Source organism: Meleagris gallopavo, chromosome 7, assembly GCF_000146605.3.
Source record: "Meleagris gallopavo isolate NT-WF06-2002-E0010 breed Aviagen turkey brand Nicholas breeding stock chromosome 7, Turkey_5.1, whole genome shotgun sequence".
Classification (NCBI taxonomy): domain Eukaryota; kingdom Metazoa; phylum Chordata; class Aves; order Galliformes; family Phasianidae; genus Meleagris; species Meleagris gallopavo.
The window spans coordinates 22,086,779-22,101,527 of record NC_015017.2 but is presented as its reverse complement, the minus strand read 5'-3'; the positions used below and the strand labels follow the sequence as shown (position 1 = coordinate 22,101,527).

Sequence of the window (14,749 nt, the reverse complement as noted above, 5' to 3'; positions counted from 1 at the left end):
TATATATATATATATATCTGCAACAAACTTCTGCAACTAGTGGATGGGGTTCTGCTGTCGCTGTCCATTTTTTTCCTCTTCTTTGTTTTCAAAAAAGAAAAGTTCTTAATGAAACTGTAAGTATTTTGGCTGAAAGTCAAATATTCTTCATTTCTGCTTATCCAACATACAACACTAAAGCCCTTGTCACATTCTAGAAAACATATACTCTCATGTACTTACGTATCTGTATCCAAGGAGAAGTAGTCATATAATTTAACTATCCGGGGGTGATCCAGTTCTTTGTGTATTCTATACTCTCTGCAGGCATGTCTAGAAGAAGATTGATACATTAATCTTCCACAATCAATAAAGCGCTATTCAATTTAACATATGAAGCGTAAGTCATTAATACTTACTTGTGGTAGTTTTCTTTCTTTTCATCCCTCCAGCTTTTGTTAAGCTGGTGAATCTTCACAGCAGCATATCTTTGTTCATAAAGATCAAAAGCCTAAAAAAGAAACCCACAAATATAGCAAAGTTATAGCCAAAGATGATGATAAAAATAACACCCAACAGAAAGAAACAAAACTGGAATGTAATTCACATGCCTACTGCAATGCTACCTCTCTTCCACAGATTAATCAAGGAGGTTTCGCTCAATCACTATTTAGCAAGTATGCACATTAAAATCCTCTTGCTTATTTCAGATCCCTATTTTCACTCCAGTCCCAGAAATCAAATGTACAAGAGTGTATACTTCAAACACTAGATTTAGTAAACTCAACACATTCTACCTTGTATACTTCACTGAAGCCACCTCGGCCAAGTAAATGGAGTAACAAATACCGTTCATTCAACGTGGGGTGATCTTTAAACCTTGAAAGAAAAAAAAGATTTAATTCATTTCTGTTTAAGGTATAAAAACACAGCCTAAAATGTAAATATCTGGGTATTACTTCCTAAACAGAACTTTTCTTTCTACTAGTGACATAGAACATAATGAGGAATATTTAACCATGTGCAACTTTATGGCACAGTTATTCAACAGTAAATTTCGATTATTTAGCATAAAACTCCTATCACAACTTTATTGTCAAATTCCCTAATTCTGGCAAACTTTTTGGCATTTTTTTCTCTTTGTGAGGATAACAAAACAAACACCCTTAACTCACTCTCTATAAATACTATGCTCATGATGAGTCAATAGGAGAAATACTATTCCGTGTTACGTTCACTTTGTTTTGAAACAAAACCATTATCAACAACAATAATAATAATCATCAATATCATCAACAGTAGAATCAGTAGGACCTGCATCTACTCCATAGCATGACCTCTGCTTCTATACTGTCCAAACAATCAGAAATAAGAACAGAATTTCAGCACATTTTTCATCTCTCCAATCTGTTCGTTTTACCCTTCTTAATAAACATGCCCAGGAACCATGCAATGCTAATACTCTAAATGTTGGTGAATACTGCTTTGCAATCTGTATCATTAGAGAGCTGTGTTTGTCTTCCCTACATCCTACAAACCTTTGCATAAAAGGTTTATGAAATGAGATAAAGCAGAGCTAGGCTCAGTGATCCCAATTTGCGAGAAGTCAGCTTCTGCTTTTTGGAACTGATGAGGAAGATACACTTCCAATTTCACACAAAACTTGACCAGACCTGTTATACATACTCATCTTCCAACAAAATGACTTTTATATAAGACTAAGATGTTATAAAATAACAAACAGTAACATGGGGAAAGCATGTCAAATGACTACGTATCTGCTCATACTCTCATGAAAAGCCAGGAAGAAAAACTCTTTCCAAATGCAAAATGATGTTGCAGGATAAACACCACACTCTCCTGACATACACAGAAGACAAAACACATCCTTCAATCAAACCAGTAGCCAGAGTCTGTCTCATGTTAGTGACAGTGAAGGAAAAGAGTACAAAGGATTGAGTGAAACATGAAACAAGGGCTACTGTAGCCCTTTCAGGCTTTGGAAATGGATGGAGTAGATGGAAATATGCTTCTTATCAGCTGCCAAACTCCTGTTAAACCAAGATGGTGAACTGATTGTCCTTCCAACAAGAAATTGGATTTCAGTTTACACTTTCTGAAATACAGGTTTCTAGAAAAGTTCCTCAGAGAAAGAAAACTTCGGTAAATATTTAGGCAAATAGATAGTAAATGACACACACAGTACAAACATTTGCAAGTCTTCTCACTCAGAGTGATAAGTGACCTATATGGTGCTACTGTATAACTTTAGAACCAAAGATAAAATATTACTAAAACCGGCACTAACAAGAAAACTAGCAAGTTTGTTCATGATCTCTGAAATGTGAAACAGTCTTTAAAAAAAAAAAAAAAGAAATAATTAAACAGTATTCTGAAGTTACATCAAAAAGTGTAAGCTCAGAGACGCATCTAATTAATGTTTGCTGTGTAAGGTGTTATTTCTTACATTTGTCGTCTATCAAGGAGAGCAGATTGGGGGGAGGATAATGAATACTCAACACATCTTCGGTACAATGATGAGACGCTTATACTCATAAATCTAAGGCCAGTTGCTAACTATTCCCCATGGCAAACTTTAAAGAAGGGTTTAGGGCTAGTTTGAGGAAGAACTAGATCAGAAGACTGAGCTGGAGTTAAAATTAATCCAGAAAAAGAAGCCATGGGAGCTGTAAATATAACTTGGATCAACTTTCAGCAGCTGTTCACTAGAAAAATGCCATTGCTGGCACGTGAAAAGAAAAAGGGCAAGGGTATAAGGAAATAGCTGCAGATAGGTAGAACAAATTTAGCAACATTGCCACCTTAAAGCATTGATGAAACACTAGATGTTAGAGCTTGTATTCCCCACCACAGAAAACACACTAACTTTATTAGTTACGTAATTACTACTTTGGAACCTACACAGTTAAAAGTAAACCTTAAATGCCAATTTAACATCACAATATACGGCCATGTGAGCTGAAGTACGGAGTAAATTTAACATAACACAGAAGATTCTGTGCTTGTCTTTCTCCTATCAGGCACCTGTAATGTAAATTATGGTGTAATAAAACTAACTGACTTAACTACTCTACAAAATAGTTCTTCACGCATCAAACCTCCCCATTTCTTGCATTACTGCCGGCTTACAGTTCCAAGATATTTTTTTCCTAGTGCGGTGATACTGCAAATTTTAGCATTCCTGCATTATAATCTGTGTATGTGTATTATTTCCTGCATATTCAGTGAACTATTAAGCTTTAAAAAAATTACTGCTTGTTTGGTAAAGCTGTTTTTTAAAATGCACACAAACAAACAAGGAACCAAAGAAAAAATCATGAACCTGCTTATATCCTACAAACAAAATTTGATTTTAGTGCAGTATTTTTAAAGTATGCATGCAAAAATCAAGACAGTAAATCTTACTGTGAATTATCTTCATTATTAATTCTTTTCAGTTCTCTGATGTGAAGATTCCTAACTCTTTCCAAACGTTCAAGTTCTGCTTGTATTTCAGCTTCCTCCTGCAAATGAAAAGAATCAAGTATAAAAGCTCATTTACTCCTCACTTGAAAAGGATATTTTTACCCCTGCATCAATACTAGTGGTGATGGAGGAACATTACATTACAAAACCATACTGAACTAGAAGAAAGCACTGCTTTTCTTCTAAAGCCTGAAAAACTCAGAGAGATAAGGCAAAAAATATTTTCAAGGAACTTCCTGTTCATGAATCCCCAGGTAACGGGATGTTCACAGTGCTGTTCTGCACTGTAGGGATGCTATTCAAAATGAGAGGCAGCTGGGTTTTGTACCTCAGCCAAGGAGAGAAATTATCTGGGAAGCAGGCTAAAATTGATGTATGATGAAGAAAAAAATGGAGATATGCAGTTACAGATTTTGTATAAGCTGGCAGATTAGGAAAAGATGTCTGAAATATTTAGAGGTTAGAGGGTAAACAAAAAATATAACAGAATAAATCGTTACAGCATAAGTGCTCTTAAAGTGCTGATACAGAACACCAAAACAAAGCTAATTTCAAAAGATTTATCCATTTCTATCTTACTAAGCTTACAAACGTAGAAGATGTATTACCTAAAACCTCAAATGCAATTTCAAAAATACTGTTAGCTATGAGGATATTCTCTAACTAATCTTGTCACTTAGAAGTGTGTCATCCTTATGCTGCATATAAGAAAACATTTAAATAGTTATCTATTCAGAATCTCAACAAAAAAAGGAAAAGAAAGCACAAAACCTAATTTATGGAAACCAGCACATCTATCCATGTGGTACGCTCATTGAAAGACTGTCAAAGGAGCTGCATCTATTTCAGAGTAAGCACCTCTAAAACTTGAAACTTTGTAAGACTGGGAGCCAAAATTAGTCCATAGAAGAAATCTAATAACTACAAAATTACTCTAGCTGAAAAGGAGAAAGAAAGCCTGGCATCTGATACGTGATTTTCTGTTTTTGTTTTTTTCTGTATGTGGGTTTTTTTCCACCCAGCAGTGCCCCACATCTTCTTGTTATTTTGGCACAAACTGTTTGTACAGCTACATGGTGAACCAGACTTGAAAACTGATCAACCTTTTCTTTAAAAGGGAAAAAAAAAAAAAGAAAAAGAAAAAAAAGCAAGCCTTGCCAACATGTGCATATTTGTTTTTTGATAAAAGATCAGTTTTCTAATCCAATTCACTCTGTAACTGCACAATCTAATGGTGCTGGTAAAGGCAGCAAGTCATGGTACAAGGGGTGGAGGTTGAAATCATCATGGGGGAGAGAAAAACGCTTTAAAGTCAGTGTTTCTGAACAATGTACATCATAAAACCCCATTCTGAAATAACACCTGTATTTATATAATCTAGAAACCTATCAAATAAGTTTAGGAATCCAAACCAAATTATCGTAAAATCAAATGGTACATCATTTGTTTTTAAGTGGTTAAGTGGTTCTTTTGCATTGTTTTTTTTCCTGTTTACAAAATTTGAATTTTTTTCATATTTAGATTAATACTTGTAGATCTCCATTAAATACTCTGAAATTATATGCAGTTCCTCATAACCCACAGGTCCTCTAAGAAGAATTCTAGTCCTCCTTTCTTCCTCAAAAAGGCCACACACTTTTACACACACTGTTGTCTGTGTTCTTCCTAAAGACTGACAAGAAAAACAACACATCAGTTATATCTCTTTTGGACTTTTTTATTCATATATTATGCAATTCAGTTGTTCTCAAAATGTGGTTCATAGGTCAGTGTTAGTCCAAAGAGAACTGGCTGGTTCCATTGTTTCCAGCTGTTTTTTAAGACACTCAGATTGTGAATACCTTTAAGCAACAATGAACCAGCTTAACTGCCTCAGGTCACTGCTGTACAAAAGGAAGTGAGAAAACAAGAGCTTCTCTCTAGGACTAAAGCAGCTAGTTGGAAAAGAATTTCCTGGGGAGCAGAACGAAGAAGAGAACTGGTGGTGGCAGAATGTACAGGGCATTAAAAAAAAAAAGAAAGAGCTCCAGGAAAGCATCTGGACAGCGAAAAAGAACAGACAGCAAAACAGCATATGCAGAAGGAAAGAATAATACATGTAATCAGCAATGACACACTATGCAGTAATGTAAAAGGTAGCAAAATTATTTTTCTTAGTTACCAACGAAGTCTGCATCACATATGGGAATTAAAATGCAAGAACGTTTACTTATTATTACTTTCATATTTATTCAAACATGATTTGCCAAGAAATAGTATTTTTTCCCCTCTGGCATTTAGTCAAGTTTGTTCTTGCACAGAGAACCTTAGCAATGATGCTCAAAGTCTAAACTAAATCTGGGTATTAAACAAGTTTCTAACAGCTTCTTTCATATATCACTCACAATTTCCAGTAGATATAAAATAAATAAATAATGCAACCTACAGAATTTCATAACACAACTTTAAAGGAAGCTGTTGCTATTTCTACTGCAACGAAGCACAAATGAAGTGGGCAGAGTCTACCTCACAGAGCCAGCAAGTTTCTATTCAAATTTCCTACTGGAGGTTCAAGTGTTTTCTAGGCATACTCTCCAAAAACAGCACCAGTGTTCTCACAGGGCCTAGCTGGCTTCAAGAAAAAAGCACTGCTAGATTTTTTCAGAAACTGGAATAAAGCAAACATAATTCAAGAGACAGAGAACTAGGAAATACTCTTTCCTCTCTTGCTATAAATAGTATACAACTAAAATGGATATGGCAGATTACCAAAACATAGTGCTCATTCAGAACTGCAATGTCCCATACCAGACTCTTTTAAAGGTCCAATACCAATGTAAGAAGTCACATCAAATTTGACTCCATTTTCTCAGCTCTAAAGCAAGACCAGTAGTTGTGGTTACATCACTGTTACAAGGATTCTTTACTACTCCCTTCTATTCTCAATGTCTATGGCAAGTAAATCTTCTCCTTATTCTGGCAGTACTAGCTTTGACTGTTAGGGGCACAATCCAAAAACGTTAGAACTACAGAGCATACTCATACCTTCTTGAGATGTCCTAATCGAAGTTTGAAAATTTCTTCCTGTTCGTGATACTCTGCTAGAGTCAAACTGTTAAAAAAAAAAATATCTTATTTAGTACTCTTATTTAAATGCTACAACACACATACTATTTTATGTTGTTTAAAATCAAAATACCAAAGGTGTCTTTTTGAACCCTTTGAATCTTCACTTTTGTAATTTCAGTGTAAAAACATGCTTTCCAAAGGAGAAACTGTATGTATATGATGAGCAGGGGAAAAAATGATATGGCCTCCACAAAAAAACACTAAAAACACACTGAAGTGATGGAAAAAACTAATGCTGGATGGCATACACATTTTACTCTATTGCTTAGATCTGTTATTCGCATTATCCAAAGCTAAGAGCATGACATATTAATAAGAAGTCCATAATTTACTGAGTTCAATCAATAGTCCTGGGAAGGTAATACAATGTACAGGGGGGTTGGAGGGTTGGACTCGATGATCTCTGGAGGTTCCTTCCAACCCCTGTGATTAGAAAACACTCCACGTCAAGTGAAAAACAAACAAACAACACTCACGACCATGTCCCTGTCAATTTTAGAAGGAAGCAAATTTTTTTTTTTTTTTTAGGAAGCATTACACAAACTTACCCTACAATTTTTTTCCTACTGTAATGAATAGCAGCCATCAGAAATCCACAAACACTCTGAAGGCAAAATGTGAGGAAATTCACCTCTCTTCAAGAAAGAGAAGGTCCCCTTAGAGACACGTTTTGGCACTAAACTTTTACATTTTTTTCCTGACAATCTCCTCTGGGAAGGAAGAAGAGGCATTAAAGCAAATGTGAAATGGGATATCTCAATAGGCTAAGAACACTGGCATTGCATTTCCCAAACGACAGCAAGAAACCTAAAACAGTGCTCTAATTCCTGCTCTAATCAAAGATCCAAAGACAGCACTAAGGCCAAGTTCGACAACTTGCAGCAGCATCTCTGATGCTTTTCTCAGTATTCCTTGAACAGCTAACTGCTCTAACATGGATTAAACTCTACAAAAAAAAAAAAAAGCAAAGGAAACCAACGTGAATAAGGTTAAGTATTATTTCCTTCCAGGCTCTTGCCTCCAGTATAAATTGCAGGTTTGTGTATCTATTTCCAGAAATGCAGATTATGTGAAATTTTTAAACAGAAGTATTTTAGGTGGATTAGAAAAGCTGAATCACAAGTAAAACACGCTGAAAATATAAACTCTGTAACATAAGATATGCCAGAAATTTCTTTGAACACTAAAAGCCCTAAAACCGAAGATGCTCTGAAAACCTAACATAATACATGATATTAAGACGATAATGTAGTAATAGCAGGACCATACATGTTTTTTTTTTAATTTTAATTAAATCTCAGTTATCTATACAGTTACAACAAAGTGCTCAGATGGCTCTAATAAGTATTGCCTTCCAAGAAGTACTTAAATAGCTCTCTTCAGTGCAAAGCACAAGATCAAGGTTGTATTGAAAACATTAAGATTTGAAGTCACTCTTTCCATATGTCTACATTATATCCCAATAAATCACTATTTTCATTTTTCTATTTCCTTATAAATCTAGTTCTATTAGAGACACAGCACAATTAACAACAATTTAAATCTGTTGTTACTGACCACTATCTTTCAGAAGAAAGCATGTAAAATTCTGAACTGTAAGCAGACATAGTTGCTTTGGATTTTGTTAGCTTAGTTTTGAAAAATGACTTTTTTTTCCCCCTCTTACATTCAGAAACATAAATTTATTTAAAAAGCATAGAAGTGAAGTGCTGTTTTTTTTTTTTCCATCTATTAATACACTTTATATTAATGCTCTTGAAACAATATATAACAAATAGCAAAAGAAGGACAATATGCATACTGCCTGTTTTGTAGCTACAGGCCACCACCCCACTGCAAAGGCCAAAAACATCCAAGCCTAGAGAGTGCTTCCACCACCTTCCACCTATGGTCATCACTGGACGTCCACATCTGACAGCAGTAGTCACCTACAAGACACCACTACTTCCTGCAGAAGAGGCTGCTCCTCCGTCACCCAAGACCAAGGCAGGTCTCATCAGATGTGGAAGAAGAAAGACCGAGGAGCACATGGGAGGGACAGTGGTTGGTGACAGGATGCCACCATCCAGTAAGGGCACTGCAGTTAGAAGGTTGAGCTTCTGCTTGACAGAAGAAGTGCTGGGTAAAGAGAGTAGCTGGGGATAGGCTGCGTGAATGAATCTGGTAACATTCGGGTCCTGACCATGACCTCTTCCACTCAAAACTACCATGCAATAAATGCTGTGTTTTAACAGCCCGCAGCCAAATTAACATCATACACATGCAATAAATTCCTGAAATTCCAAAAAAGTACTGCATATATTCTACACATGCATATTTAGACATGTGACATTTAGAGCCTTGGTATGCCATATTTATTTGTCACTATAAGAAAGCAGACAGCCATCCTAGCCTGAAAAGTTTGGTATCACAATTCAAGCATTTATTTTATTAGCAAAAAAGAGCCTTCCAATAGTTTAAAAATGTTTCTAGATGAATTTTTAAGGCTTTGACACAGCATACATAGGTAACCTTACCAACCTCTGCACTTCTTCCTCACAAGTCAGAACAAAACCTTCATCTCTGATAAAAACATACCTATTAGTGGCCACTGACAAGACAAAAAAAGTCCAAATGGCCACATGCTCCTTGGTTGTCATGACAATTAAAAATGGCACATGAACAACAATCTCTTTTCCTACTGTTTCCCAGATGAAAAATCATCATGGATAAATACATACAGTAGAATGCCGCCATGCCCCAAAACAGCAATTTGCACATCCAATAGAAGCACTTGGGTACAATTTGTGAAGTGCTTTTTTGGAGGAGGGGGGTTCAAACTTATTCGAATAAGTTCCTAGAATTTCTACAAAGATGGGCAGCAAACACTGACCAATTCACGATTTCCCTGAGGTCTTTTCACCATGTCCCATTTCTTCCATTGTTTCCAGTCTGCCTCAAAAAGAGACAGCCTCAGGAAAAGAGCTGTTGTCACTCATTCTGTAAAGCCCAGACACATTGTTGGCACTTCAATCTGAAAAAGTTTCTGAAAATATTTTTATTTGTTCCATGCAGAACAGAATGCTCTCTCTAAACGATGCATTTCTTCAGCCACATTAACAAACTCTGCCAGCTCTTTATGCTCTATTTCAAATTATGTACAGGGATGAGAATGCATGCAGACTCTCATGGAGTAACTGGGAAAGCAGAGAAATCGTCGACTGGGTGTTAAATACAACCAATACACCTGAAGGCAGATGGGAAGGACTATACCACCCAAATTACATCAAGTTTTGCCTCCAGAAATAATAGTCTGTTTAAAAAAATCAAAACACTTTCAAAGCTCTCTAGAGTCACCAAGAATCTGGAATGAACTTTTGGAAAACATTTTCCCAGGGCTATGACAGTTAACTCTATTTTAAATAAAAGTTTCTTCTTCAAATACATTTCAATATACTACTTTCACTTAAGATTAATAACATTATTTCATTCAATAAAAAGGGATCTCTCAAAACTGAAACTACTTTTATTTTTGGTTGGGGACAAAAAAAAAAACCTGAATGCATGTTGGAAAATCAGGACAATGTTTAAAAACACATGCAGGATGAGGCTAACCACCCAGAATCACCTTTCACTCACTGAGCAATGACATATAGCCACTTCTGTATTGATAACTCCAGTGCCAAGACTTTGCTTTTAAATTGGTATTGGAGAACATGTCCTGCTAAACCAGAGCAATGCTCTTACTAAAGAATGCCTCGGGCAACACCTTAAATTGATTTCAAAAGAGTTAACTACTGTTTTCAGAAATAGTTTCAATAACACTGCTTGTTACACAAAGCTATAGATCATTTTCTCTTGTCAATAGCTGAACTAGAGATAACTTCTAAAGTAAATAATGTTAGCAATGTAGGGACACTTGTTGCTAATAAGCAGTAGCAAGTTGTTGGTTTGCTTAAAAAAGATTTGCCTAATCACTCGCATGTATGTTGTGTTGATTTATTACTGTTATAGTTCATTAATCTCAGCAGCTCTGCATTTTCCCTGGGCTAATATAAACAGAACATCTTCCATTTGACTGGACTAATTAAGATCATTACTTTTGACGTAACACAGGAACTGTGATAAGCACAATGTAATAGGAGGGGATCACATGCAGATGACAAATTTACACAAAAATGGAAGAGCATAATTAGTAATTGTTTCAGCAAGGTATGCAAAACAGCACTGAGAAGCAAAGAGGAGTCAGCACACAGCACTGCTGTGTAACATCGTAACAAATCCTTAATGTAAACATTTTTAATGCCTTCAAGTAAAGGCTTAAGAGCATGACACAGCTTAATGATTCTGTAATCTCAGGACATACTAGAAATCTTCTCAGAGGTCTGAAACAACATTAATAAGTTTGTCATAAAAACAAGAAATCTTACATCTAGATGATAATATGATCAAATTAAGCAAAAGTAGTTTCAATTTGGTAACAGTTTATTAGACACAAAAGGGCAATTCTGATTGTTCTCTGGGCAATTCTGTTACAGCAGGCATTTTCTTGTGCCATTTAACACATCGATTAAGCTGAATTCAATGAAAAACTGAATTTTTTTTATTTATTTAGTAATTTGCCTTGGTCTACTTACTAACTAGACCCTACCTTCTGTATTTTTTTTCCCAGAGTGTACATTTTAATCACCTGCTAAATTAACAACACAATTACGAAAATTTAACATGAAGGAAGACAAGATCAAATGCATACTAATAAACAGCAAGCAGTACTTGCTGGGTTATCAAAATCCATTTAAAAATATATCTATGCCAATGAGAAGCAGAAAAAACAGCACAGAATTCCCTGAATAAAGAAAATAAACCGGAAATACAAAATTCCTACTGCCACAATTTCATTATTTATGTTTATTTCTATTTCATAGTTAATACAATGCTATGGACTGTTAAATGACATACAGGAAAAGAAAAGCCATTATTTATGGAAAGATTCTAAAATAAAACTGCTTTGCATATCTGAAATTTTAAAAATGTTCAGCTCCCGAAAAGCCAAAAATACTGTATGAACTTTTGCTGTTAATGTGGAAACGTAATGGTAGCTTCTACAGCAGGAAATACGTCCCAAGTACAGTTTGGAGCATTAACACTGGCCCACCAACTACAGAAATACTAATCTCTTTCACTGACACAGTAAACATTTAAAAGAAAGATACCTCTCTTCCTGATTACAGGCTAAGAATTGGCTAATGTTATATGGACTCAAATGCTCTGCAAATACTGTTTGGATGCCTATTCTATCAATTCTTAGTATCAACTGAAAAAAAAGCTTTGTCTTCTTTTATTATGGAATATAGACATTCCCATTAAAAGGGCAGATTGTAAAAGGTGGTTACATATTTGCAAATATAACATGCTGGTGAATTAAAAGTTCCGTAACTTTTCAGATTTTTTCATTCCTTAAATGTTACTAACATGAGGTATTACATTGAAACAAAAAGGTATTTTTAATATGACAGTAATCTACTGCTATTCAGAAGTATCAATTATGCTCTCAGAGAAGCAGGGTAGGCACTAAATGTTGCAAAGAATCAATCTGAGTGATCATTCTTGAGCTCTGCAGAAGGACACGAGTAACACTAATCAAGACTTGCTTACACTGTCAGCCTTACTAGTATATTTTCATGATACTTGTATCAAAGCTAAACAATTTCACGATGCAGTCTTAAAGAATGACACATACACACCTCTCTTTGAACTGATGCCCCAAACAAATAATTTTATAGATGTAACTAAAGGAATTTAGGGTATCAACTAACTTCCCCCAGGGTATAAACTAACTACACTAGTGAGAGGTGACATGTGACAATGAGCAACAAACTCAGCCTAGTTCTACAAAGAAAAAGGATCAACTTGCTAGTCTTTCTAAACCTACTTACTTACTTTTCATTTACAGGAGGAACAGAGAGACCATCAGCTACATCCTCCCAACAACAATGGCAGTAACTACCATATACAAGCAGAAACTTCTTAAAATGCTCAATTAAATGTCAAGAATACATCTGTCTGTGCTCTGGATTTCTGTCCACAAGAAAATTCTGCCACTTGAAAAACTGAGAATTCTTTGATAGCCCTTAATTTTATGTGTAAACTATGAAAAATTTCCAGTGTAAATATGTGAAATGGGATCAGTAACTCCTAACAGTTGCTCTTGAGATCGGCATTTGGAAAAGGAAAAAGATTTTTTCCATTTCCTTTTTTTTAAATACATGTCACCAAATACTAACACTCTTCTTGCCAGATAACAACTGTTAAACAAAAAAGAAAAAAAAAAAAAAGAAATTAACTAAAGAAGAGGTTCCCAAGCCAAAGCGGATGAGTAACAGTTCAACAGAAATCAATAACATTGCAAGAATAAGAAATCAGAATAAGAACTCCTCTACATTATGAAAACAGAAAGAACACTGCATAAACACAGTACAGACCTTTCTCTGGTGACTCTACCAAAAATAACCTGGGCAACTGTACAGTATCTTGATAGGCAGTGGTGCAAATTTCCTTAACATCAGCAAGTCCTCAGTGAGAACATAGCTACTGAATATACTGAATGTCTTTTTATGCTGTTATTTGAATGGAACTCACATAGACAATATCAGAGAATTTATGTAAAAGACTGATTGAAATGTTAAACTTACAGCTGTGGCAAATTGGGTCTAACAAAGGGATCGTTTTCTGCCCCATTCACAGCTTTATTTTTCCTCTGCTTGGGTTCAGAATTGGCAGATGGTGCCTGAGAATTATTTGTAGTTGGTGGCTTTCGCTTGGCCAGGAGCTTTCTTTGCCTTTCAATGTCTTCCCTTTGTTGATTCACCCATTCTTGCTGCCTGTAAACCCCCAAAAAAGTGTTATTAAGGTTTCAGTTATTTTAAAATGCAAAAGAATATCTTTTAAGCTGGTGAACTGTACATATAAAAACGTTTCTTATGAAAAATAACAACATGATTCTTCATGAGGTGGAAAAATTTTCCAAAGTTTTGGAACAATCTCCTTTTGTGTTTTCCTTTTCTTTTCTTCCCCCCTTTTCCAAAGTGTTGCACATTATTTCTGTACTGAAAAAAGCAACACATATCTGAGCTGATGGATATGTTGTTTTATACCATCAAAAGAAATGTAACAAAAGCAATAAAAGAATATCTGATTTTCATAGGCCAAATGCTGAATTTGATCTGACCATTCTCAAGTAAATCATCGGTTTGGTTGTGGGGCAAACAATTACAAACCACTTACATAGATTTTTTTAGACAATCTTAACATCCTAGGCAATCACATAAAATGTTAAGACAAAACAATCCCCTTCAAAAACCAATGTATTGGTAATTTACCTATATAAAGCCACAGACTGATTCAGACTCATTAACAAAGTACATCTTAAAGATGCACTTGCATAATTACCACCATCCCCAACTGTGTCCTAGACTGCTCTTTGTTGGCCCCATTTCTGCAGAGTGCTGAAATACCTATTGCAGCAGCAGCTCTTTTCCAGCTGGCCACTTTCTCTCATCCCTTTGGGCTACACTATCTGAGGGTGCCAGATTTGTCCCTCACCTTTCATGGCAACAAGGAGCTGAATGCCTGAAAAAGCTGCTACAAACATGGATGTGCGGAGAGCACCTATGCGACATGACCAGTGAGAGAGTCACAGAGAGTCACATCTGTCCCAATGATCACCACTGATACTTGCTTAGCTGCTTGAAAATATCACTGGTATAATTTCACAGCTCTTTCTACAAGCTGAGCTGAATAATCAAATACTCATTTAGTATATTCATATATGTCTGTAAGGATGGTTAAAATCAAGTAAAACCAAATCATTTCTCAAGGACATCCAGTCTCAGTGTTCCCTCAGCTGATTAAGGGAGGCTTGTGCTGTACTCTCAGTATCCAAAAGGCAAAGCAACATATAATGTATGAAAAGCTGCTCCAAACTTAGAATCTCAGAAATAAAAAAAATCCACTAGAGGGACCTAAGTGAGAATTTAAGAACACTGCATTGACTAACTTTACAAGATTCTGAAATGCAAAGCCATCTGTCCACTGTTCAGTAAATGAAGCACCATGACGAACTGTTGTAAAATGCCCCAGGCGTAATCTGTCTTGCATGCTCTTCTCTCTGCTTGCCAGCTTTTCTTGTGTGCTCTAA

The 14,749-nt window shown here is 35.7% G+C and overlaps 1 protein-coding gene across 1 annotated transcript; it reads right to left on the bottom strand.

Annotated features, from left to right (window-relative positions):
• Window positions 1-201: 201 nt before the first annotated feature.
• LOC104911776 (serine/threonine-protein kinase tousled-like 1) lies at window positions 202-14,749 on the bottom strand. The gene is made up of 7 exons (XM_019617194.1): window positions 14,609-14,749; window positions 13,245-13,433; window positions 6,490-6,556; window positions 3,406-3,503; window positions 777-858; window positions 399-490; window positions 202-312 (listed from the first exon to the last, which is right to left on the bottom strand). The coding sequence occupies exons 1-7, from the start codon at window positions 14,707-14,709 to the stop codon at window positions 219-221; spliced, it is 723 nt and encodes a 240-aa protein (XP_019472739.1). The 5' UTR covers window positions 14,710-14,749; the 3' UTR covers window positions 202-218.

Bases quoted from the DNA above. Each gene is read 5' to 3' on its own strand.
- LOC104911776 (XM_019617194.1), bottom strand. From the start codon at position 14,709: ATGCAAGACAGATTACGCCTGGGGCATTTTACAACAGTTCGTCATGGT. The intron at 6,557-13,244 runs GTAAGTTTAACA...TTTTTTTAACAG, and splicing joins AGACCCAATTTGCCACAGCT to TTTGACTCTAGCAGAGTATC. The intron at 3,504-6,489 runs GTATGAGTATGC...TTTCATTTGCAG, and splicing joins GATTAGGACATCTCAAGAAG to GAGGAAGCTGAAATACAAGC.